General features: G+C 48.4%; 1 protein-coding gene across 1 annotated transcript in view; it reads right to left on the bottom strand.

The window, feature by feature from the left end:
* The window catches only part of LOC123766162 (uncharacterized), a 25,744-nt gene extending 14,384 nt beyond the window's left edge, over positions 1-11,360 (bottom strand). The window contains exon 1 of the mRNA XM_069321406.1: positions 10,394-11,360. Within this exon, the coding sequence (XP_069177507.1) occupies positions 10,394-11,270 (877 nt within the window). The 5' untranslated portion in view covers positions 11,271-11,360. The remainder of the gene's footprint in view (positions 1-10,393) is intronic.
* Positions 11,361-27,906: the final 16,546 nt, after the last annotated feature.

Raw genomic sequence — 27,906 nt, 5'->3', positions numbered from 1 at the left:
GGATGGGACGGGGGGGGGGGGGGAAGGAATGGTGCCCCAACCATTTGGATGGTCGGGGATTGAACGCCGACCTGCATGAAGCGAGACCGTCGCTCTACCGTCCAACCCAAGAGGTTGGGGGGAATGCCACAGTGAGGTTGAGGGTAGAGAGCTTATACCCACTCAACTGGGCATGTTGCAGGAGAGTTTGAGCATGTTCACGCACTCACGCACGCATGCAAGCACACACGGGGGCCTGATGGCTGAGTGGACAGCCCTCGGGATTCGTAGGACTACGGTCCGGGGGATCGATCCTCGGGCAGAGGCGGAAACAAATTTGCAGAGTTTCTTTCACTATGATGGGACTGTTCACCTCCCTTATGCCCCTGTTCACTTAGCAGTAAACAAGTACCTGGGAGTTACAGGATCTGCTACGGGCTGCTTCCTGGCGATGTGTTAAAAAAGAAATATATGTAGTAGACATAATAGAGGAAAAAACTAACTGGTTAGAAAGGCGGGGTCCAGGAGCTAATAACTCCATTCTGCAGATACAAATAGTATATACACGGACGCACAAAACATCGTACCATATCCCTTTCTCTTCCTACCCCCAGCAAGCAGCCCGGGCGCTGGTCATAGTGTAATTATCAATACAGCTGCTGTAACAAGCCAGGAATGCAGGTGCGTAGCTGGAATCCCTTGGGCCCGCCGCCCCCCCGGTCAAGGCTGCACCAGCCCCCCACCACTGTCCTGGTTTACTTAATCCCGTCCCCTAACCCCCTAGTCTCTTGGGGGGGATAGGGGGCGACGGTCAGCTTATTAGCCCCATTTCTAGTCGCATTTCTATCCTCCAAACTGTTCAGAAAAGTCAAGAGTCTGGGTGAGGTCAGTCTCCTGTCATGTGGGGTTTGTGTAGTGTGGTTGGTTAGTCCCGTGATGCTCAACCGTTCCCGCCATCAGAGTCCACTCAAGTTCCGGGAGGATTTTGGTCACACTCGTGTTGAACTTTCTCCAAAGCAGATCTATGTTCTTTTGAACCCCTCCGTGCTTGGGTACAGTAGGCGCACCAGAGATCTGTACCCTCCTTCTTTCTCCCCGGAGGTGTGGATATCCGGAGGTGTAGGCGGAGGGGGGATGGATGTTCCTTAGGGTAGGGAAGGGATGGATGTTCCAGAGTAACTCCTCTCAACTCTGAACGTTCCTAATAGGGTGGTGGTTTGGACGTTCTTTGAGGAGCTAATGGCTAGACATTTCAGAGGTAGGGGGAAGGGGGTGTCTGAATCTTCCGGTGGGGGGTTGGGGGGGGGGGGGGTAGAGGATGCCTTGACCTTTCGGGAGAGGGAGTGAGAGGGGGAGGGGGAGGAGATAGTTTGGGAAATCCGCAGCTGTTTACAACACATGTCGTGACAATTTGTACAGCTACACCTACGTCTTCCCACGTGCTGACGTGTCTTAAACACTTACCATCAGCTGGGCGCCATCTACGAGCAGATGCTAACGATCTCACGCCCTCGGACCGGTTCATGGTAGTTAGGGGGCAGCGGTATACGCATAATCGGTTCGTAGCTGAAAGGTCGCAGGTTCGATGCCGGGGCAGGACGGGTATGTTCCCTCCTTTTATCTTGATGTGTTTAAACTCGTAGTAAATGTGTACCCGGGGGGGGGGGGGGGGAGGGAGGGGCGGTTGTGGGTTACTTTCTGGAGATATTACTATGGGGCGTTATAACCGATGGTGTATTTACTATTTGTATCTGCAGAATCAAGCTATTAGCTCTTGGACCCCGCCTTTCTAACCAATTTATTTTTCCTCTATTATTTCTACTACATATATTTCTCTCTAACACACATACACACACAGGAAGCAGCCCGTAGCAGTTGTATAATTTCCAGGTACCTATTTCCTGCTAAGTGAACAGGAGCATCAGGGTGAAAGAAACTCCAGCCCCCCCCCCCCCCCCCACCTCCCTAGATCACCAACACTGTACCCGGAGTATTTAACACGGATGGTACACGCACAAGGGGACACAGGTGGAAGCTGAGTACCCAAATGAGCCACAGAGATATTAGAAAGGCCTTTTCAGAGTCAGAGTAGTTAGTAAATGGAATGCATTAGGGGGTGATGTGGTGGAGGCTGACTCCATACACAGTTTCAAGTGTAGATATGATAGAGCCCAATAGGCTCAGGAACCTGTACACCTGTTGATTGACGGTTGAGAGGCGGGACCAAAGAGCCAGAGTTCAATCCTCGCAAGCACAATTAGGTGAGTACAATTAGGTGAGGAGTACAGTCATTCTCCCACAGTCACCCCTCCCACAGTCACCCTCCCACAGTCACCCCTCCCACAGTCACCCCTCCCACAGTCACCCCTCCCACAGTCACCCCTCCCACAGTCACTCCTCCCACAGTCACCCCTCCCACAGTCACCCCTCCCACAGTCACCCCTCCCACAGTCACCCCTCCCACAGTCACCCCTCCCACAGTCACTCTCCCACAGTCACCCTCCCACAGCTGTAACGACCCAACACTGTAACGACCCAACACTGTAACGACCCAACACTGTAACGACCCAACACTGTAACGACCCAACACTGTAACCATCTGTTCAAATACAGTCAAAACTGAGTTATGTAATCACGCTAAATATAAACTTTGCAAATTATGTGAACCAATAAATCATTCACAAAAATCAACAGCAAAATAAAATCACTGAGAGGCCAGAACTAACATAGAGCACGCTACAAGCCATTTAAATGTACACATTGTCGCTTATTTGTATTCCTAACAGCCCAACTACTTGGATTGGACGGTAGAACTGCCATCTTGCTAAACGCAGGTCGGCGTTCAATCCCCGATCGTCCAAGTGATTGGGCACCATTTCTTTCCTCCGTGTCCTACACCATAGAGCACGCTACAAGCCGTTTAAATGTACACATTGTCGCTTATTTGTATTCCTAACAGCCCAACTACTTGGATTGGACGGTAGAACTGCCATCTTGCTAAACGCAGGTCGGCGTTCAATCCCCGATCGTCCAAGTGATTGGGCACCATTTCTTTCCTCCGTGTCCTACACCATAGAGCACGCTACAAGCCGTTTAAATGTACACATTGTCGCTTATTTGTATTCCTAACAGCCCAACTACTTGGATTGGACGGTAGAACTGCCATCTTGCTAAACGCAGGTCGGGGTTCAATCCCCGATCGTCCAAGTGATTGGGCACCATTTCTTTCCTCCGTGTCCTACACCATAGAGCACGCTACAAGCCGTTTAAATGTACACATTGTCGCTTATTTGTATTCCTAACAGCCCAACTACTTGGATTGGACGGTAGAACTGCCATCTTGCTAAACGCAGGTCGGCGTTCAATCCCCGATCGTCCAAGTGATTGGGCACCATTTCTTTCCTCCGTGTCCTACACCATAGAGCACGCTACAAGCCGTTTAAATGTACACATTGTCGCTTATTTGTATTCCTAACAGCCCAACTACTTGGATTGGACGGTAGAACTGCCATCTTGCTAAACGCAGGTCGGCGTTCAATCCCCGATCGTCCAAGTGATTGGGCACCATTTCTTTCCTCCGTGTCCTACACCATAGAGCACGCTACAAGCCGTTTAAATGTACACATTGTCGCTTATTTGTATTCCTAACAGCCCAACTACTTGGATTGGACGGTAGAACTGCCATCTTGCTAAACGCAGGTCGGCGTTCAATCCCCGATCGTCCAAGTGATTGGGCACCATTTCTTTCCTCCGTGCCCTGGGCCGTATCTGGCCTCGTCACACACCTCAGCTTAAACCTCCATGGGCGCCTGACAGCTGGGTGGACAGCGCTTCGGATTCGTAGTCCTGTGGTTCCGGGTTCAATCCCCGGTGGAGGCGGAGACAAATTGGCAAAATGTTTCTTTCGCCCTGATGCTCCTGTTATCTAGCAGTAAAAAGGTACCTGGGAGTTAGACAGCTGCTATGGGCTGCTTCCTGGGGGAGTGTAACAAAAAGGAGGCCTGGTCGAGGACCGGGCCGCAGGGACGCTAAGCCCCGAAATCATCTCAAGATAACCTAAAGAAGATAACCACCACCAGTCATTACACACAGAGATCACACTAACGTGATGCATCAAATGAACAAATCCACAAGGGCTGTGACGAGGATTCGAACCTGCGTCCGGGAGCATCCCAGACACAGCCTTAATCGACTGAGCTACGGCAGGGTAAAAAGAGTTGAAACCGAAGTTCTACTGAACTTACTAGATCCCGTAGCCTCTCTAAGGCATTTGTTCACCACCAGTCTTGCAACCCGTTCTCGCAAATTCGTAAAGTCAATATTGACTTATTAACTACGTGCATAGGTGATATACTAAACATAATAGATACCCTTAAAAAGATTCATAGAAAACACCGACCTTACCTAACCTTGTTAGTATCTTAAGATAAACATCTTATTGCTTCGTATTTACAATTATTACTTAACCTATACCTATTATAGGTTAGGTAATAATTGTAATTACGAAGCAATAAGATGCTTATCTTAAGATACTAACAAGGTTAGGTAAGGTCGGTGTTTTCTATGAATCTTTTTAAGGGTATCTATTATGTTAAGTATGTCACCTATGCACATATTTAATAAGTCAATATTGACTTATTAAATTTGCGAGAACGGGTTGCGTCTTAACAAGCGGCAGGAACCATTCGCTCGTATGGATGTAGTGTGGTTGTGGGCCACTACCTGTTTACAAACTGTGACCTCTGCAAGATAAACCGACTGACTATACGAATGTTAATTGATTCTAATTTCGTCAGAAGATTTTGGTACTAAAATATGACATGACAATCCCGTAGATTCCTGCCATTGCGTAAATTGACGGTAGTTTTGTTAGATCTAGGTATCTCTGCTGTCAAAACTGTATTGGTCCAAACACTCAGGTCTGATAGGAGAGAAATTTCTGACACCCAACGACCTGAAAGTACTAGTATAAAAAGCCCGTTGACTTGCCACTGCTTAAAAAAAATCCAGTCTCCTACCCTACCTTGCGGTTACCATGTGGTTACCATGTGGTTACCATGTGGTTACCATGTGGTTACCATGTGGTTACTATGCGGTTACGTTGCGGCTACCATGCGGTTACCACGCGGTTACGTTGCGGCTACCATGCAGTTACCACGCGGTTACGTTGCGGCTACCATGCGGTTACGTTGCGGCTACCATGCGGTTACCATGCGGCTACCATGCGGTTCCGTTGCGGCTACCATGCGGTTACGTTGCGGCTACCATGCGGTTACCATGCGGTTACCATGCGGCTACCATGCGGTTACCATGCGGCCACCTTGCGCTTACCATGTGGTGGTTCCGAGAGTCAACGTCCCTACGGCCAGGGCTGTCATCCAGGTCCCATGGTTTATGGTCTGGTCAACGAGACTGTTCGACCCTGCAGGCTGCTAGCACCCTGACGAGTGGCTACACAGCCTGGTTAATCAAGTATCCTTTGGAGGTGTTAATTAAGTTCACTTTAGAACATCATAAGAGATCAGTCAGTTATACCGTCTCTTATATGTTGATGAAGTGTGTTGAAAAGTTTTAATTGGGCCTTTGATGTTGATAGAGTTCTCTCTCAGAGTACCTGTTGCACCTCTGCACTTCAACGGGGGAATTCTGCACATCCTGCCATGCCTTCTGGTCTCGTGTGGTGTTATTTCTGTGTGCAGGTTTGGGGCCAGCCCATCTATAGTGACCCAAGTATAGTGCTTGTGTTTCCTTTCTCACCAATCACCTTGTTTCTCACCCACATTCCTTCATCTCTCTCATAAAGTACCACCATCACCACTACTACCATCACCACTACCACCACCATCACCACCCTCCCACTGCACCAGTCTGGCAGAAGAGCAACATTGCCGTAGCAGCTCTGGTGACCACTGCAGACCTTCAACACGCAACCGCTGTTGTTGTGCAAGACAAAGAATGTCAAACAGCATAACCGTATACTCTGTCCTATTTTGGTAATCGTTCTGACATTCTTAAGCGCTCTCTCTACCATGTATGTATGTATGTATGTATGTATGTATGTATGTATGTATGTATGTATGTATGTATGTATGTATGTATGTATGTTCGTATGTTCGTTCGTTCGTTCGTTCGTTCGTTCGTTCGTTCGTTCGTTCGTTCGTTCGTTCGTTCGTTCGTTCGTTCGTTCGTTCGTTCGTTCGTTCGTTCGCGCTCTCTCTCTCTCTCTCTCTCTCTCTCTCTCTCTCTCTCTCTCTCTCTCTCTCTCTCTCTCTCTCTCTCTCTCTCTCTCTCTCTCTCTCTCTCTCTCTCCCAGTCAACAAAACATGCTCAAGGAATGTTGAATCAAAACTATTGATGCTAAATCAACCTGAAATTAACATTATCAACATAAAGCCAATGCTATCGAGGTTGAATCAATAATATTGGCGTTGATTCCTATACCACATTTACGACAACAGAGAAGCCATTTGATTGTCGCAATAGGAGCCAATCATACTTAATGAGGGGCATGAGAGTTCGACCCCAGCTACCCCACTAAGACACTCGCTATATAATCACAAATCATCGTGAAAAGTTACATGAAAGTTTCCACAGCCGACTGACCTACACCCCCCCCCCTCCCCACACACACACATTCTCTTTTCTATAGAAGAAAAAGAATGTCTGTTTGTGCAAGGTTGGAGACTAGATGCTTGGAACTATCCTCACCCTACTTTGCAGGGTAACTGCTGATAGGACGAGGAGGGAAGGGGGGGTGGTGACTGGCATAGGTTCCATGGGGCTTCACGTGAAGTCGGTGAAGATTAAAAGTGGTATAACGAGTCTATAGAATTTAATCATTTCAAGCAACATTGGAACACAGGAAACTCTTTAGAGCGGGACAGCAGGAGGGCACCAGCTTCCTGGGTAACCGCCCCAGACGTCCCCCTTAACCCACTGACCATGATATGCTAAAAAGCTACAGAACATGAAATCTGCCTGAACTCGATAGGAATTTGGAGGCACCGAGCTGGTACCTAATCTAATTTTTACATGTAACCCGCGTACCCTGGTGTAGGTAATGGACTCCTCCGTTATACCTGGAGCATACCTGGAGAGGGTTCTGAGAGTTCTACACTCTCCGAGCCCGGCCTGAGGCCAGGCCCGACTTGTTATAACTTGGTCCACCAGGCTGTTGCATGGAGCTCTGATAGGGGAAGAGAGTACTGAGCAGTACTCAAGACGGGACAGCACAAGTGATTTAAACAGTATTACCATTGCTGTGGGATCTCTGGATGTGAACGTTCTCATAATCCATCCTATCATTTTCCTGGCCGCCGCCGCCGCTATATTTGCTCGGTTATGTTCACTAAACGTCAGGTCGTCAGACATCATAATTCCCAGATCTTTTATATGTTACTTTCCTTCTATGATTGTGTCTGATTGTATTCTGTACCCTGTGTTTCGTTTAACTTCTTCGTTTCCATGTTATGTTGACTATTGTGATTGTTGACTACCGGTGGGTCTTCGTTAGGTTAGGGCTAAATACATCATTTGTGTGACAGGTTGAGATGACTCACTGGTTCTTGAAGGGAGGGGGTCTAGGTGGAGGATGGGATGGGGTCCTCAGAGGTGCATATGGGGTCTTCATGGAGAGCGTCTTCAAGAATCCAACACTCTAAACCCCCCCCCCCCCCCTAACAACCTCATCCTCCCAAACAATCCCATCTAACATCGTCCACTTACAGCCCCCACTTACAACCCCCACTAGCAGCTCCCCACTTACAGCCCCCACTTACAACCCCCACTAGCAGCTCCCCACTTACAGCCCCCACTTACAACCCCCACTTACAACCCCCACTAGCAGCTCCCCACTTACAGCCCCCACTAGCAGCCCCCCACTTACAGCCCCCACCGCCCCGCACCTACATTCCAAGTGGCTGTAAGTTATGTGTCGTTTTATCGTTGAGAATTAGAAGTGAGGCAGGGTGGAGGGTTGCTCACACGCAGGACGCTGCACGGGTCGCGCCCCGTCACCGCTGGCAGTCAACACGCAACACATCACCACTATTACGTCTGTCTAAAGGAGCCCAAGGTTGCCTTGCTGACCCAACCTGCTCCTCTATTTAAAAGTGGTGTCCTACGGCCTTGACACCATAACAGGGGTGTCCCGCGCCCGTGACACCACAATAGGGGTGTCCCGCGCCCGTGACACCATAATAAGGGTGTCACACGCCCTTGACACCATAATAGTGGTGTCCTGGGCCCTTGACACCATAATAAGGGTGTCACACGCCCTTGACACCATAATAGTGGTATCCTGGGCCCTTGACACCATAATAAGGGTGTCACACGCCCTTGACACCATAATAGTGGTGTCCTGGGCCCGTGACACCATAATAAGGGTGTCACACGCCCTTGACACCATAATAGGGGTGTCCCACGCCCGTGACACCATAATAGTGGTGTCCTGGGCCCGTGACACCATAATAAGGGTGTCACACGCCCTTGACACCATAATAGGGGTGTCCCACGCCCGTGACACCATAATAGGGGTGTCCTGCGCCCGTGACACCATAATAGTGGTGTCCTGGGCCCTTGACACTATAATAGTGGTGTCCTGGGCCCTTGACACTATAATAGGGGTGTCCTATTATGTCACGCCGTCTTGACACCATGACAGCCGAGCCCAAAACTCCCCCTCACAATGTTAAAATGTAAATAAATGTGAACAAAAAGTATATGTATTTCTGGGCAATGGTTGGAGAGCTGCCCGCCAAACACACACCGAAACTACGACGTTGGTACAACGTTCGAACAAGTTTTAACACCACCTAACCAGTTATAACAACCAATATAGCAAGTTGTAACAACGTTCTAATACGTCATTAACACGTTAAGCCAAGATGTAACAACTTTATTACAAGTTGTAACAAGCGGAAAATAGAGACAGTTTCGGTTTGTGTTTCCAGGGTGATGCCTTGTGGAACCTATTGTTCTGTTATGAGTTTTAAGATCTGACCCCTTCTCATAAACTTCTAAATTATTTACGCCTCTGTAAAGTTTAAATGGTGCAAAGGGGAGGCTTAATAAAAGGGTCTTGTAGGTATTTTCACTAATAGGTCCATTAATTTTCGTAGCTTGATGGACGATAACGGAATTCCTGAAGGGTTATCCATATTACTTTCGTGACGTATAAGGCGGTCGTTGACATTCCTCACTTTTGGATAATTGGTTTCACCCGACGGGGTCCGTCAGCGGCCCCGGGATGGTCGACTGTCTAAACACGGGGAGGATTGACTGGGAACCAATCCTAAACTGTTCGCTCCCGGTTGCCCCTAGCAGTAATTGGGGACCTGGTTGTAAATAGATTGTTCCATATAAAATCTAGTGGAGTAAGATTTACCAAGCGTTATGGGAATGGAAAGTTTTAAACTTGTTATAACGGGAGTCAGAAGTGGTCTATGCGCTCCTGTGTAAAGAGACAGTCCTGTGAGGCGAGTGAAGGAAATGGTCACACCGTAGCATCTGTACTGGACAGGAGCGAGTATCCAATTATCGAAGGATCCTTATCAAAGCTCAGAACTTACAACTTATGAAGTCATATTCTTTATAATGATCGAGTAACTAAATAAGGTTCGATATATAATTCCTCTGAGACCGCTCAGCAATATGGTTGAGGGTCAACAGCCCATATTACTACACACACACACACACACACACACACACAGATCACACTAACCTGATGCATCAAATGAACAAATCCACAAGGGCCGTGACGAGGATTCGAACCTGCGTCCGGGAGCATCCCAGACACTGCCTTAATCGGCTGAGCTACGACAGGGTCAAAAGGGTTGAAAAAGGGTTTTTGCCCATATTACTAGTTAATTAACATCACAGAGGTGGAGTGCAATGGTAACACTTAGCCGGAGAGTTCTTCCAGAGGTCCACAACACTTGGGACATCGTAATGAGACATACAGGAGTGACCGCTTGTCAGTATGTCATATCACCGCTTGTCAGTATGTCATATCACCTTGTGTCAATGTGCTTACAGATGTTCAGAGGCATGCTAATAAAATATATTCTCAGAAAATGCTTTCACTGATAGACAATTAATGCATCAAGACAGTCTGTCCCCCCATGAACTGACGTCACACAACCCCATGGCTGCGTACAGGTTGCAAACTTGTCACTGTCTCTGTACTCAACCCATCAGTACTAAATGATGAGCAACAAAAAGAGGTTCTTTGCACTGACATGGTAACATTCAACTTGTCAACCATATCTCTCTCGATAACGTTGGGTGGTGAAATTAGCACATTCTCTCACGTGAAAATCGTCTTGGCGAATGTCCTTGCGTATGTGTACTGAAATATATTCTAAATATGCCCTAGAAAACATTAAGGTAGGAACAAGAGAGGAAGGTGAGTTACCTGGTGAGGTGTGGAGGACGGTGCTGGCGCCGGGGCTGAGGTAGACCGGGTCTGCGGAGCTGGAGCCTGCACGCCCCTCGCCCTGCATCCTCACCAGCTGCCCCAGTGCTGCCCACGGTGACTCCGCAGCCTTCAGCTCCTTCTCCGGGGAGATCACTAGCTCCGGGGTCACGGCTCTCCTGGCACCAGTCACCGCGGGTGATAACGATGGGTTCCCCCGCGTCCGGGCTGCCTCCTGCTGCTGCTGCTGTGTCTGCTGCTGCGGCGTCTGCTGCTGCATGGCCGCCCCGCCCTGCTCCTCGTGCCCCGCCTCGGCCTGGCGTGCCCCATCCGGCTGACACTCGGCCCTGCTGCACAGTGCCCCACTGCGCAGCAGCGTCACCAGCCGACCCAGGAAGGTCCGCGCCGCCCCCAGGAGGCTACACCCGTCCTGCTGTGCCTCCGGCGCGGGGCACAGCACCTGCTGCTGCTGCTGCAGCAGGTGCCGCTGACTGAAGGGCACGTGACCCACCTGCTTCTGGAGGTCCCCGACGGACAGGTGCTGCAGGGGGGCGTCCCGGGGGGGCCGGACCCCGCAGGTGCTGAGGGTCAGCTCCGGCTTGTGGTTGAGGCAGATGTCGGTGATGATGACGTCATTGGGGCCCGGCGCCCCCGCCTCCCCCCGCACGGTCCACACGCGGTCCGGCTTCTCGGCTTCCGGAGACCTGCCCAGCCGGGTGAAGCGCTCCGGCAGCTGCCGCAGGTGGAGGGGGCGGGGCGAGGGTCGGGCCGGGGGGGTGTGCATGCCGGGGGGCGGCGGCGGGGGGCGGCGGCGCGCCCCCGGGGCGGTGCTGGGGTGGCGCACATCCGGCTGGGGGCCGCCACGGACAGCACACATGGGATCACCATCCGTCAGGGCCCCGGCCCGCGGCCTCTGCTGCCCCCCAGCCCCCGTGCCCCAGCAGCAGCCCCGCCCCGCACTGCATGACCCGGCCCCACCCAGCTGATGACGTCACAGCCGCCCCCGCCCGCCTCACCCCATCACGCCGCCCCGCCGCCGCCGCCGCCCGCCGCCCACCCGCGCCCCGCCGCCACCCGCGCAACCAGTACCTCACTCCCGCCACTCTTACGCGCCTCGCTCGACACCTCGCTGTCTCCCACGGCTGCCAGTCACCGTGGGAGGGCCCAGCCGCCGTGGGAGGAGAGGGGGTCAGCGTGGAAGGAGCGAGTTACCATGGGAGGAGTGGGTTAGCGTGGGAGCTCCGAAGGGGGCGAATTAGCATGGGAGTGAAGCGTCGGCATGAGAGGTGACATGAAAGTGAGCACCGTGGGAGAAAATGTAGGGCAGACGGCCAGTGAGGGATCACAATAGGCAGCAGCAGCAGTGGGAGCCATTTGCGCAGCAGCGGCCCGCAGACACTCTGATCCAGCTGTCCCAACCTCTCATCTTGCTCAATATCACTCTCAACACTCACGTAAGGCAGCTCAAGTAGCACTTCGTTGCTCCAGCGCACATCTGCACCATCTTCTGCAACAAGAAAAAACAGACGAATATTAACGTCCGCACCACAACTCAAAATTAGCGCGGAAAGTCACACCGCGCAGACAACAGTATGAATCTACCGGTAATTATCCCCCCCCCCCACAGGCAGACAACAGTATGAATCTACCGGTAATTATCCCCCCCCCCCACAGGCAGACAACAGTATGAATCTACCGGTAATTATCCCCCCCCCACAGGCAGACAACAGTATGAATCTACCGGTAATTATCCCCCCCCCCCACAGGCAGACAACAGTATGAATCTACCGGTAATTATCCCCCCCCCTCCCCACACAGGCAGACAACGGTATGAATCTACCGGTAATTATCCCCCCCCACACAGGCAGACAGTATGAATCTACCGGTAATTATCCCCCCCCCCCACAGGCAGACAACAGTATGAATCTACCGGTAATTATCCCCCCCCCCCACAGGCAGACAACAGTATGAATCTACCGGTAATTATCCCCCCCCCCCCCACAGGCAGACAACAGTATGAATCTACCGGTAATTATCCCCCCCCCCACAGGCAGACAACAGTATGAATCTACCGGTAATTATCCCCCCCCCACAGGCAGAGAACAGTATGAATCTACCGGTAATTATCCCCCCCCCCACAGGCAAACAACAGTATGAATCTACCGGTAATTATCCCCCCCCCCCACAGGCAGACAACAGTATGAATCTACCGGTAATTATCCCCCCCCCACAGGCAGACAGTATGAATCTACCGGTAATTATCCCCCCCCACAGGCAGACAACAGTATGAATCTACCGGTAATTATCCCCCCCCCCACAGGCAGACAACAGTATGAATCTACCGGTAATTATCCCCCCCCCCACAGGCAGACAGTATGAATCTACCGGTAATTATCCCCCCCCCCCACAGGCAGACAGTATGAATCTACCGGTAATTATCCCCCCCCCCCACAGGCAGACAACAGTATGAATCTACCGGTAATTATCCCCCCCCCACAGGCAGACAACGGTATGATAGAACAGTAATTACAATGATAATCTAAACTTAATATACGAGGTAGTTTAACTGAAGACTGTTTTAGGTTATTCTGCTTTTGATCCTTAAGTTCTATTTTAAGTTTGTTGACAATAGTGGTTAGATATTATACAAGAGGCTACAATGAGATGACAGTAATGGAACGTAATATGCCAACGAAATAACCCTTCGGAGTAGAGCAATTGGGTAAAGCCTCTGTTAATTTTTTGTTATTATTTTGCACCCGAGGGACGAGTTTATTGGGCAGCGCCACTCATCCTGTGAGTGGACACACCGCCATAGTGACAGTATTGGGCAGCGCCACTCATCCTGTGAGTGGACACACCGCCATAGTGACAGTATTGGGCAGCGTCACTCATCCTGTGAGTGGACACACCGCCATAGTGACAGTATTGGGCAGCGCCACTCATCCTGTGAGTGGACACACCGCCATAGTGACAGTATTGGGCAGCGCCACTCATCCTGTGAGTGGACACACCGCCATAGTGACAGTATTGGGCAGCGTCACTCATCCTGTGAGTGGACACACCGCCATAGTGACAGTATTGGGCAGCGTCACTCATCCTGTGAGTGGACACACCGCCATAGTGACAGTATTGGGCAGCGCCACTCATCCTGTGAGTGGACACACCGCCATAGTGACAGTATTGGGCAGCGTCACTCATCCTGTGAGTGGACACACCGCCATAGTGACAGTATTGGGCAGCGTCACTCATCCTGTGAGTGGACAACGCCATAGTGACAGTATTGGGCAGCGTCACTCATCCTGTGAGTGGACACACCGCCATAGTGACAGTATTGGGCAGCGTCACTCATCCTGTGAGTGGACACACCGCCATAGTGACAGTATTGGGCAGCGTCACTCATCCTGTGAGTGGACACACCGCCATAGTGACAGTATTGGTCAGCGCCACTCATCCTGTGAGTGGACACACCGCCATAGTGACAGTATTGGGCAGCGTCACTCATCCTGTGAGTGGACACACCGCCATAGCCGCATGTACAAATCTGTTATCATGAGGCACCCCCTCCCCCCCCCCCGTCCCCCCTTTAAACCACCAGGATAGTTATCTAGATATCTGTGATGGTCTGAAAGCATATTACGGTTCCAGTAATTAGTCTACATGTAAACCTTTGTTTTAAACCAATATTATCAAGTTATAAGTTTATTGTATTATAAATCTGAATTTATAATTTCTAAACAAAAAATAATAATTATCAGGTATAGTGTATACTGTACAATAGGGGTGAGAGAAGGGCATAAGAATAACGTAAACAGCAGAAGGCATATTGACCCATACAAAGCCGCTCCTATATATATATATATATATATATATATATATATATATATATATTATATATATCCACCCATAGAGAAGTAGAGGGGGAGGGCTGAGGGGGTAACAAATTACTGTACTAGCCAAGCGATGAAAGATCAACAACGCCGATCGTGACAAGCGTTCATGAATCATATCAGATGTTAACGAAAATATTTGCCTCCAAATTAACTCAACAGCCAGCCAGCCAGCCAGCCAGCCAGCCAGCCAGCCAGCCAGCCAGCCAGCCAGCCAGCCAGCCAGTCAGCCACGCAGCCAGCCTATCTGCTCACCAACAACATGTCAACACAAAATCAAATATTATAAGCATGTTTTTTCAAAGACAAACAGGGAAGATTTAGAGTCAACACCAGGGAAGCCTCGCATAAAAATAAATAGTTTGGAACACTTTGAAACCTGTAGAAATGAAACCTATGATATGGATAATTTCGATGCTGTGGGGGAGATGGGCGTGCTGTTTTCCGACAGGCTAATCGTCGGAAAGTGACGTCACTAACTTCTGATTGGTATAGTGGTTACGGTACTCTGTACGCCAAGGGGTGATCCTGAACGCCCAGGGGTTCGAATCCTGGTCTGGTCAAAAGAGAGATCTTAGTGATTAATAGCAAGTGCGTTCTTGCAAGCTTAGTGTCATATATGTATATATTGTCATATGTATATATACACATATCATATACATATATAAGTCCCTCTAGTTGTCAGCCTCGTGATTGTGACTTGCTGTCTGCACAAGTTGAAGTGTGCACAAGTTGAAGTGTGCACAAGTTGAAGTGTGCACAAGTTGAAGTGTGCACAAGTTGAAGTGTGTCCCACAGGTCTTCAGAAAAGACCTGTGGGGTATATGTTTGTAAACAGGGGTTGTTGAACCATGCAATAATATTACCGGAAAACATAACAGATAATCGCTGCAATGTTCCAAGTGTAATTTTAACATATATATTAGCCTAATTACGGTTCCAGCCTAATTGGCTGGAACATATATATTAGCCTAATTGGATATAAATAGAAGCTCCTTCGAATGTGTCATTGGGCATTCTGCAGTTGCTTAAATGATTTTATTCTAAGATCAATTTTTTGGGGTAAAAAATTTTGTGTTAACTTGCGTGTATTTTGGCGGTAACAGCCGGTCGGCCGAGCGGACAGCACGCTGGACTTGTGATCCTATGGTCCCGGGTTCGATCCCAGGCGCCGGCGAGAAACAATGGGCAGTTTCTTTCACCCTATGCCCCTGTTACCTAGCAGTAAAATAGATACCTGGGTGTTAGTCAGCTGTCACGGGCTGCTTCCTGGGGGTGGAGGCCTGGTCGAGGACCGGGCCGCGGGGACACTAAAGCCCCGAAATCATCTCAAGATAACAGTTGCGGAAGCCCGCCTGGAAAACACTGCCCGGGTTCTTACAACACAAACTGAAGTTACAGTAACGTTTAATTCAACGTTTTAAACACTAGTTCAATGTTGCTTCTACGCTGAATTACATTACGCGGGATAGTACCCGCCGGGATAGGCTACGCGGGATAAACCGAAAGCAGCCGCTATCCTGGGTCCAGATTCACGAAGACAGTTACGCAAGTACTTACGAACGTGTACATCTTTCCTCAATCTTTGACGGCTTTGGTTACATTTATTAAACAGTTTACAAGCATGAAAACTTGCCAATCAACTGTTGTTATTGTTATAAACAGCCTCCTGGTGCTTCGGAGCTCATTAACTGTTTAATAATTGTAAACAAAGCCGCCAAAGATTGAGGAAAGATGTACAGGTTCGTAAGTGCTTCCGTAACTGCTTCGTGAATCTGGCCCCAGATTTTTGAACGATGTCACCACTGACGTTTCCAGCAGCGACGATCCTGGTGGACAATGGCCGAAACACACTGAAAACGCGCTAAATTAAAACTTCTGAGAAGTGTTGTGATAAATGAATCCACTTTCCAAAAATTTATATTCTTCAATATTGAAACTGCTGCTGCCGATAGGAAAGATGAATGACTATAATAGGCTTTTAACACATACTATTTTCTGTAGCGTATCACCTCTAAGGTTCGCGCAACAAATTATTTCACATGCAGAGAACAATTCATCAAACAATTTACGAAACCTATACATCATTCCTTAACAACAGCGGCTTTGTTTACATTTAATAACTGGTTTAATGGCTTGAAAGCACTTAGAAACCGCAGCCTCGGTAACTCCATAGTCTCCCAAGACTGCAGGATGTCAACTATTGTTTGAAACAAAAGCATTGATTGCGAAGTTCTCACATTTAAAAATCACAAGAGAGAGAAAAGTCCAAGACATCACCCTAACACGAGAAATGATGAATACAAACACTTATATAATAGACAAAACGCAAGATGTAACAAGATTAAAAATTCTTGAAGCCCTTCAAGAATAAATATATATATATTTATTCTGTATCCAGAACGCCACCACCTGCGTCCACCACCCACCACCCCCCCACCACTATCCCCCCACCACTATCCCACCACCACTATCCCCCCACCACTATCCCCCCACCACTATCCCACCACCACTATCCCCCCACCACTATCCCACCACCACTATCCCCCCACCACTATCCCCCCACCACCATCCCCTCCCCCTCTCATAACAGTAATAAACAAAGGGTAGTGATGGGAAAGGGAAGGGGGGGGGAGGAAATTGGATGATGGGGTGTGGGGGTCGTTCTTCCCCTCCTCCCCCCCCCCACACATCCCCCTCCCCCTCCAATGCTGTGGACCCTAACAGTTAAGATATACATCACCCCCCCTCCCCCCCCCCCGCCGTCAAGTTATTTCTATATCTATTTTAAGACTTCATGAACCGCCATCATTAAACTATGACGTCATTAATAGATTGAGAGCGTTGGAATGGCGCGGCAGACTGTATGACGTCACTTATGACGTCCAGGTTATGACGTCACAGTGGAGGTGGGGGGGAGAGAGGGGGTAGGGGAAGGGGGGCCGGCCTCTGAACACGTCGCCCCTCAGAGGCGCTTTGTCCGGAGGTCATTAATCACAGAACAAGCTCATGGGGCTAATTGGCAAGTGTTCCTACGATGGCCAGTGACGTCACCAGCCCTCCAAACACGTGGCCATGGAGGAGGAACTTCAATTTTGGAGTGTGTGTGTGTGGGGGGGGGAGGACTGGTATTTAATGCGGGTGAACGGATGGATGAGGGGGATATGGATGGATGGATGAACGAGTGGACAGATGAACAGACGGACAGAAGATTGATAACAAAGGTATTTACTCTATCCACCGAGTTAGGTTTATAATCTCTGTTTGGCTCGCCAACTCAAGAGTCAGACAGGGAGAGTACTCTTGACCCACCAGGAGGGAGCAGGATGGTGTGACAACAACAACCCTCAAAGGGCTAGATGGAACTCTTAGTTTGTCTGCTATCCTCTGCCACGAGCACAGCTCCACTGTGTACAGAAAGCTACACAGAGAGGCCATATAAAGCGTCCTGACACAGCCAGCTCTTGAGTCATACCAAACCTAACATTATTGTATCGTAACATCAAGGTTGTTCACAGTAGGGGGGGGGGGGGGATATAGATTAAGATTTACTTACAAACAACCATATACCGCACTCCAATTGCCCTGAGAAACAATTGCACAAGAATTTGAGGTGAAACAAAGGAAGCGCGCGAGAAGCAAAGGCGCCTCACACCATCTCCACTGGCCAGCCTGGGTTTCCTTACTCCCAGAACACCCTCATGTTTCAACCACCGTAACCAGCTCCACCTCTCCCCTTCACACCCCTAATATAGCGGGGCTGGCTACGTCCTCCACCCCCCACGTGGTGGGCTTGTAATATCCAGGTGATGTTTATACTGGCTGGGACACCAGTGTCCCACCCCTGTTTAGGCTCGAGTCAACAGGAACAGGGCCTCCGAACACCCGTCGCCCTGCAGGAGGCCGCAGGGAGACTATTTACCCTACCAGACACTTCTCACTCCACTTCTACCTGCCTATACCATCCTGGCTCAAGTCAGGAGGCCAAAGAACTCGACACCACTCAGTGTACCCACACCAACTTCCTCCCCTACAACACTGTATTCATCTTTGCGTGGTGCATATACTGTTATGATCGCCGGCTAGATAACAGTCCCTTCCGGCCTCAGTTGCCATTTTTACCCACCTAGAAAGATCGCAGATGGCCCAAGATGTGATGCAAGTTGAAAAGAAACGAGTCTTATATATACAATATTAGTCACAATAACGTGGCTAAAGTAAGTTGACCAGACCACACACTAGAAGGTGAAGGGACGACGACGTTTCGGTCCGTCCTGGACCATTCTCAAGTCGATTGTCTTGAGAGAGACTTGAGAATGGTCCAGGACGGACCGAAACGTCGTCGTCCCTTCAACTTCTAGTGTGTGGTCTGGTCAACATACTTCAGCCACGTTATTGTGACTCATCGCCTTCAAGCTTATTTGAATTTGAGGGAGAAAAAGAGTACAGAGCTGACAGTAAAGAGAGCAGTGACGGAGTGTCACTGGTAGAGCTCGACCAGGCTCTGTCCATTGTCTTCACTCGTAACAATACCACCACCACCTCGCGCATGTTAACAATACATTAACAATACCAACCACAAGTGGCCATAGCCCGCCAAACACACACCGAAACTACGACGTTGGTACAACGTTCGAACAAGTTTTACCACCACCTAACCAGTTATAACAACCAATATAGCAAGTTGTAACAACGTTCTAATACGTCATAAACACGTTAAGCCAAGATGTAACAACTTTATTACAAGTTTTAATATGCGGAAAATAGAGACAGTTTCGGTTTGTGTTTCCAGGGATACCCCCCTTACCTTTGCCCTGTGCAACACATCGCTCCGGGTAAAACACAAGACACTGCTCTCGGTAAAACACAAGACACTGCTCTCGGTAAAACACAAGACACTGCTCTCGGTAAAACATAAAGGGATCGCAGTTCACCTGTGTCTCTTGCAACACTGCGAGAAGACACTATAGAAGTGTCTTCTATAGAAGCAATTTTCATGCTGATTTTGGTATCTGTTTCACAGGTCATCTGTAATCCCTCGCAGTGTTTCACAGGTCATCTGTAATCCCTCGCAGTGTTTCATAGGTCATCTGTAATCCCTCGCAGTGTTTCATAGGTCATCTGTAATCCCTCGCAGTGTTTCACAGGTCATCTGTAATCCCTCGCAGTGTTTCACAGGTCATCTGTAATCCCTCGCAGTGTTTCATAGGTCATCTGTAATCCCTCGCAGTGTTTCACAGGTCATCTGTAATCCCTCGCAGTGTTTCACAGGTCATCTGTAATCCCTCGCAGTGTTTCACAGGTCATCTGTAATCCCTCGCAGTGTTTCACAGGTCTGAGCATCGTTTCTCTACAATGAACCTTAAGTAGTTCATTATATACTATCAGAAAGAAATATATATATGAACGTCATTTTCCTATTACTCTCAAAGTAACTTTCCTGGAAGTAAAAAAAAAATTGTTAACCCTTTAAGCACTGTAGAAACAGAACAGGTTAAACACAAGCGCGACATGCAAGCCAGCTTCCTGAATCCCGACACAGTGACGGATTAAAACATTATGCTTACAAAGAACGTGCAAATTTCATCCCATCCTCAGGCAATGTGTCTTCAAGCACCGTGTACTCGGAGGGCCCCTTACTCGCGGGGTGAGGACGGGTTGCCTTATCTACAACCCCATCCTCATGAACAAAGTCCAAATGTTCATTAATCTAGCTTCAAAACTGTTTATGAGTGAAAAAAACAGTTCTCCTTAAAACTGATATCGCTCGGTCTGCAAATGCTTCACCACAGGAATCTAAATAGCTAACCATACACTGAACTCTTAAAAAATTATATAAATTTAATCGAGGGAAATTTTTATCATAGAATACGTTACAACTGATGGATGCCTCCTTGGGGGCGGCCGCCGCTTTAACGAGCCTAGCTTCAGGATAGGTGGAAATGCAAATAATTGCACACACAACAAGAAACACCCAACCTAACCATTCCCGAGCAAACCTATACACAACTATAATACATATTAACAAATACATATTTCAGTAAATACAGTTTTTGCTCACACATTACGTTAGGACGAAGGTATGCTTCTTAGGCGTTGCCAAGCTGTGGCCAACCCGAAAGACGCATTTGTCAGTATTGACACATGACGCACTTGTCAGTACTGACGCATGACGTATTTGTCAGTACTGACGCATTTGTCAGTACTGATGCATGACGCATTTGTCAGTATTGACGCATGACGCATTTGTCTGTACTGACGCATGACGCATTTGTCTGTACTGACGCATTTGTCAGTACTGACGCATGACGCAATGGTCAGTACTGACGCATGACGCTATGGTCAGTACTGACGCATGACGCACTTGTCAGTACTGACGCATGACGCACTTGTCAGTACTGACGCATGTCATGTCAGTACTGACGCATGACGCATGTCAGTACTGACGCACGACGCACTTGTCAGGTGTAATTTCTATGTGCAGATTTGGACCCAGTCCCTCTAATATTTCCCAAGTGTAGGTTATGTATCTCTCTCGCCTGCACTCGAGAGAATACAAATTAAAATTGGGTTGGGGGGGGGGGAAGTTGAGTTTTCCATGGTGAATGGTCCGGATTTTACTTTATAGCCTATTACCATCTCTGTTCTGTTCTCACGGAAGTTAAAAATACTTCTCCCTACTAAAAATACTACTCCCTACCCACCAAACACACACCGAAACTACGACGTTGGTGCAACGTTCGAACAAGGTTTAACACCTCCTAACCAGTTATAACAACCAATATAGCACTTTGTAACAACGTTCTAATACGTCATAAACACGTTAAGCCAAGATGTAACAACTTTATTACAAGTTGTAACAAGCGGAAAATAGAGACAGTTTCGGTTTGTGTTTCCAGGGTCATTCCTTTTATGTTCGCATTTCATGAGCAATAACATCATGTTAACATTTGTCGAAAGCTTTTGTGCAATCCATACATCAATGATGGTAATGCTGATGTTATCTTGAGGTTATCTTGAGATGATTTCGGGGCTTTTTAGTGTCCCCGCGGCCCGGTCCTCGACCAGGCCTCCACCCCCAGGAAGCAGCCCGTGACAGCTGACTAACTCCCAGGTACCTATTTACTGCTAGGTAACAGGTTAGGTTAGGTTAGATGTGTCAAGCTTTACAAATCAATGTACTGCTGATGGATTTTGTGGAGCCCATCAGTGTTTTGCTTGACTTGCTTGACATCCACGACTACTTCATAGCGGTTTACCAATTGTGAGAGGTAGGAGCGCCCTGTTCTGAACCGCTGTTGTCTAGGGTTATGCAGAGACGCTAATTCCATGTGTTTTGTGATCTTACTCTTATAGCACTCTTTCAAATTTTTAGGGCTAGTATTTATTTTGGTATCTGCTTTACTACCTCCTGTGTGGTATGGTGCGATCTCCGTTGTTTTCAGTATGTCAGGGATAATACCAGAATCTCCGCTCCGTCTCCAAAAGGTGTTTACGGCCTGATTGTGTTTTTGCACGGAAAATTGGGTTGAAGTGATCGTTTTAATCTCCCGTGAGAAGCAACCCGTTCTCTCAATACGTCTCATTTTGAATGTTAACGCGTTAACGTACCCAGTGTACAAATTACAATGAAGAGTAGCGGCACACAAATATATACTTTGTCCATGCAACAGTGCGTTAGATTTGGTGGGTTGCTTGGTTAGGTTAGGTTACGTTTGGTTAGGTTAGGTTGCGTTTGGTTAGGTTAGGCTTGGTTAGGTTACGTTAGGTTTGGTGGGTTGCTTGGTTAGGTTAGGTTACGTTTGGTTAGGTTAGGTTAGGTTTGGTTAGGTTAGGTTTGGTTAGGTTAGGTTTGGTTAGGTTAGGTTAGGTTTGGTTAGGTTTGGTTTGGTTAGGTTAGGTTAGGTTTGGTTTGGTTAGGTTAGGTTAGGTTTGGTTTGGTTAGGTTAGATTAGGTTAGTTTACGTTAGGTTAGGTTTGGTTAGGTTAGGTTAGGTTACGTTTGGTTAGGTTACGTTAGGTTAGGTTTGGTTAGGTTAGGTTAGGTTACGTTTGGTTAGGTTACGTTAGGTTTGGTTAGGTTAGGTTAGGTTAGGCTTGGTTAGGTTAGGTTAGGTTAGGCTTGGTTAGGTTAGGCTTGGTTAGGTTAGGTTACGTTTGGTTAGGTTAGGTTAGGTTAGGCTTGGTTAGGTTAGGTTACGTTTGGTTAGGTTAGGTTACGTTTGGTTAGGTTAGGTTAGGTTAGGTTAGGTTAGGTTAGGTTAGGTTAGGTTAGGATTTTGTATTTTGTGGCTGATGAGGATAACGGACGGACCCGTAAACAAAGGGTGGCAATAAACACTGTAGTGAGACACTCGGGACAAAACCAACACGGCAATATGGCACTAACAGCTGCCCAATTACCGGGTTAATTACTGTACAGCACAACAGGCTTAGTCAAGCGACGCAGCGCCACTAACGCCAACACTTACACGTCGCTGTTACACACACACACACAAACGGAAGTGCTTCTCACTTGCAGTATGAGGTGCCACTGGCAGCGGTGAAGTGCCACTGTCAGGGATGAGTGCCACTGGCAGCGGTGAAGTGCCACTGTCAGGGATGAGTGCCACTGGCAGCGGTGAAGTGCCACTGGCAGCGGTGAAGTGCCACTGGCAGCGGTGAAGTGCCACTGGCAGCGGTGAAGTGCCACTGGCAGCGGTGAAGTGCCACTGGCAGGGTTGAGTGCCACTGGCAGCGGTGAAGTGCCACTGGCAGCGGTGAAGTGCCACTGGCAGGGTTGAGTGCCACTGGCAGCGGTGAAGTGCCACTGGCAGGGTTGAGTGCCACTGCCAGGGTTATCTTGGTTATTTTCAGATGATTTCGGGGCTTAGCGTCCCCGCGGCCCGGTCCTCGACCAGGCCTCCTTTTTGTTACACCCTCCAGGAAGCAGCCCGTAGCAGCTGTCTAACTCCCAGGTACCTATTTACTGCTAGGTAACAGGGGTATCAGGATGAAAGTTTTTTTTGCCCATTTGTCTCCGCCTCCACCGGGGATCGAACCCGGGACCTCACGACTACGAATCCGAAGCGCTGTCCACCCAGCTATCAGGCGCCAGTGTTAGGGTGGGGCAAGGTGATGGAGTCGAGCTGTTGCTTGTGTGTGTGTGTGTTTGTATATATATATATATATATATATATATATATATATATATATATATATATATATATATATATATATATATATATATATATATATATATATATAAAGCATGTGTTCCTTTTAATCTTCAGTAATGGGAGGGTACGATAACAGCGTACTGTGGCCCCCGTGGTGCCTGACGTATGATGAGAGCCTCGACCCTGACCTGCTGACCTTTAACAATAATAACAGACAACCTCTGTAACAACGGGGCAATTATACACTAACTGAAATAACAAAGGGATAATGGTAACTGCAGACAGATGATTTACGGGCTCGCCATAGCCCGTGCTGCATGGACACTTCGTTCTGAGTAGCTAAATCTAAGACAATATCAACAGGGATCTACAGCGGCGGGTCCCCTGTGCCAGGTAAGTCCACTACGGGCTCACCATAGACCGTGCTACTTGCCCCGCTCCTGTGCCAGGTAAGTCCACTACGGGCTCACCATAGACCGTGCTACTTGCCCCGCTCCTGTGCCAGGTAAGTCCACTACGGGCTCACCATAGACCGTGCTACTTGCCCCGCTCCTGTGCCAGGTAAGTTACGGGCTCACCATAGACCGTGCTACTTGGAACTTGTTCCGAGTAGCTTAATCTATAACAACAGTGGCGGGGTGCAGGCAGCGCCTCGTATGGTCATAGCTAAATGTCTACCTACTTCCCATCATTATAATAATAGATAAAGTTTACCTGAGTTTACCTGAGAGCCACTAACACTAGTGGCCTCGACGAGGACAGGAAGCCGGTGGCTTGAAAAAAATCAAAATCGAAAAATCCCGGGTTCGAATCCCGGGCGGCACAGAAATGGTTGGGCGCATTTCCTATCACCTAATGCCTCTGTTCACCTAGCAGTTAGTAGGTACTGAGGAGTTAGTCAGCTGGTTGTGGGGTTGCCTCCTGGGCGGGGGTCCCTTCACCCTTGGTGGGGGGAGGGGGGGGACCTCGATATAAGCCTAACGTGTATGAATACCCTCTGGCTGCCTGTCCCCCCGGACACAATGAATTATTATTAATTATATACCTGCTTGAAGGGGTTCTGGGAGTTTTTCTACTCCCCCTCAAGGAGATAACTCAAGATAACCCCCCAAGCCCGGCCTGGGGCCAGGCTTGACTTGTGAGAGTTGAATATAGTTGTACTTAATATAGTTGAACATAAATTGATTACTTATCGCATTTGTGTTCCTCACGTGTGCCCCAAAGAATGAGGTGATTTGATAAAAATACTATGCCCAAGATTACCAACAGAGTGCCGGCGGGGGGGATGGTGGAGAATTAGCCTCGGCTACCATCCTCTTTTGTCCGGTCGTGTTGGTCGAGTGGTTAAGGAATCCTGTACATCAGATGCACTGCTTCTGGCAGTATGGGTTCGAGTCACTTCTGGGGTGTGAGTTTTCTGTTGCATATATGCCTGGGGACCGTTCAGGCCTGTTCGCACTGATTATATTTCCTTGAATATAACTAAGGCACAGAGAGACCGAGCCAGGCCTTGGCTATCGTGAACGCCCCGCTATTACAACAATACATCTCACCAAACCTTAACTTCCTAGTGACGGTGGCCAGGATAACAAGGACTATCACCAGTAGTTATCATGGGTGACAAGTTTACATCAGTCCCCCGTACCTTAGACGCGCCAAATATTCATTTTCTTTAAACTCTGTCTCTACGGGACCGCCTTAATAACGGTCACGCTTGTAAGTCAACGGCTCAGGCGAGCCAACAGCTGCACAGGCGGGGTCCAGGGGCTGAAGTTCAACTAAACATAATAAGAAAGATGAAAGAAGGGAGGTAGGAGGAGCACTGTAACGCAAAGGAAGTCCTGGAGAGTTGAGATGATAAATTACATGTTGTGTCACTTTACTACACGCTAATATAGAGCTAACTACTAATAGAGCTAATAACCATAGAGCTAATAACCATAGAGCTAATTACTACCTCTATAAAACCAACATTATTTTGGTAACTCATCTATGTATGTACTTTTACCCGAAAAAAAATTTGAATTTTTGAATTTTGAATTTGTGTTCGATGACCAGCCTGCCGAAGAGGCGCCATAGCCATGGAGCTCGGCAACAAGTCCACTACGGGATCACCATAGCCCGTGCTGCTTGGAACTCTTTGAGCCTAACGGGTCAAAAACCTACAACTGGTGGCCTAGAATGGTGACCCCAACCCCCCCCCCCCCCCACCACAGGATGTAACCCATAACGGCTGATTAACTCCAAGCTACTTATTTACAACTAGGTGAACAGTGGCATCAGGTGAAACGACACGTGCCCAAACGCTTCCCGGGGTTGATTGACCATGGCGTATGTTGCAGAAGCGAGAGCTGTACTTACCTAATTGTGCTTGCGGGGGTTGAGCTTTGGCTCTTGGGTCCGGGGAAGCGAGAAGCGAGAGCTATGAGGGAGGGAGCCGGTCGGCCGAGAGGACAGAACGCTGGACTTGTGATCCTGTGGTCCTGGGTTCGATCCCAGGCGCCGGCGAGAAACATTGGGCAGAGTTTCTTTCACCCTATGCCCCCCTGTTACCTAGCAGTAAAATAGGTACCTGGATGTTAGTCAGCTGTCACGGGCTGCTTCCTGGGGGTGGAGGCCTGGTCGAGGACCGGGCCGCGGGACACTAAAGCCCCGAAATCATCTCAAGATGTGGTGAGACACACATACTGGAAGGCAGCGGATCAACTGGCTCCAATCCTAATCCAACAAGTCAAGTTTTGACCAGTGGGGCGAACAGAACCCATTTCTTTAATTAGTCCGGGTATGGGTAACAATTGTTTGACGAGGAAAAACCACCAAGACAGCTTCACACACCAAACAGGTGAACCAAGACAGCTTCACACACCAAACAGGTGAACCAAGACAGCTTCACACACCAAACAGGTGAACCAAACAGCTTCACACACCAAACAGGTGAACCAAACAGCTTCACACACCAAACAGGTGAACCAAACAGCTTCACACACCAAACAGGTGAACCAAACAGCTTCACACACCAACAGGTGAACCAAACAGCTTCACACACCAAACAGGTGAACCAAACACCTTCACACACCAAACAGGTGAACCAAACAGCTTCACACACCAAACAGGTGAACCAAACAGCTTCACACACCAAACAGGTGAACCAAACACCTTCACACACCAAACAGGTGAACCAAACACCTTCACACACCAAACAGGTGAACCAAACAGCTTCTCACACCAAACAGGTGAACCAAACAGCTTCACACACCAAACACCTTCACACACCAAACAGGTGAACCAAACAGCTTCACACACCAAACAGGTGAACCAAACAGCTTCACACACCAAACAGGTGAACCAAACAGCTTCACACACCAAACAGGTGAACCAAACACCTTCACACACCAAACAGGTGAACCAAACACCTTCACACACCAAACAGGTGAACCAAACAGCTTCACACACCAAACAGGTGAACCAAACAGCTTCACACACCAAACACCTTCACACACCAAACAGGTGAACCAAACAGCTTCACACACCAAACAGGTGAACCAAACAGCTTCACACACCATACAGGTGAACCAAACAGCTTCACACACCAAACAGGTGAACCAAACAGCTTCACACACCAAACAGGTGAACCAAACAGCTTCACACACCAAACAGGTGAACCAAACAGCTTCACACACCAAACAGGTGAACCAAACAGCTTCACACACCAAACAGGTGAACCAAACAGCTTCACACACCAAACAGGTGAACCAAACAGCTTCACACACCAAACAGGTGAACCAAACAGCTTCACACACTAAGTGAAGCAAACACCTTCACACACCAAACAGGTGAACCAAACACCTTCACACACCAACAAGTGAACCAAACAGCTTCACGCTTCATCAGGAAAACAACCAAACACCTTCACACACCAAACAGGTGAACCAAACAGCTTCACACATCAACAAGTGAACCAAACAGCTTCACACACCAACAGGTGAACCAAACAGCTTCACGCTTCATCAGGAAAACAACCAAACAGCTTCACGCTTCATCAGGAAAACAACCAAACAGCTTCACACACCAAACAAGCAACACACACGAGACAGGAGAGTCAGAGAACACAGCCAAGAGAGACTTTAAATATCTCTTAACGCAGAGCCAAATCTGCTACTGATTAATGACACTGTAGAGGCTGCCCGGAGTGGCACTGTCACAGCGACGTCCTTGACACTAGTGCCGTGTCAGTGCCAATATTCAGTAACCAGTTACAACTCTAAAAAAAATAAGTTCTCCCCCCAAAAAAAAGATTCATTTTTCTCTCGAAAACATCTCGGTTCTCTCCCAGAAAATTTGGAATTTTCTGTAAAAAATTCAGATACTTCCATCCCCCCAAAATATCCAAGTTCCTCCTTTTCCTAAATTTGCATATGCTATTCCGTCAAAGGTCAGAGCATGGACGGGTCGATGGACTTGGCCA

This window comes from Procambarus clarkii, chromosome 9 (assembly GCF_040958095.1).
Source record: "Procambarus clarkii isolate CNS0578487 chromosome 9, FALCON_Pclarkii_2.0, whole genome shotgun sequence".
Lineage (NCBI taxonomy): Eukaryota > Metazoa > Arthropoda > Malacostraca > Decapoda > Cambaridae > Procambarus > Procambarus clarkii.
The sequence above is the reverse complement of the archived record's forward strand: the minus strand, read 5'-3'. Positions and strand labels throughout refer to the sequence as shown.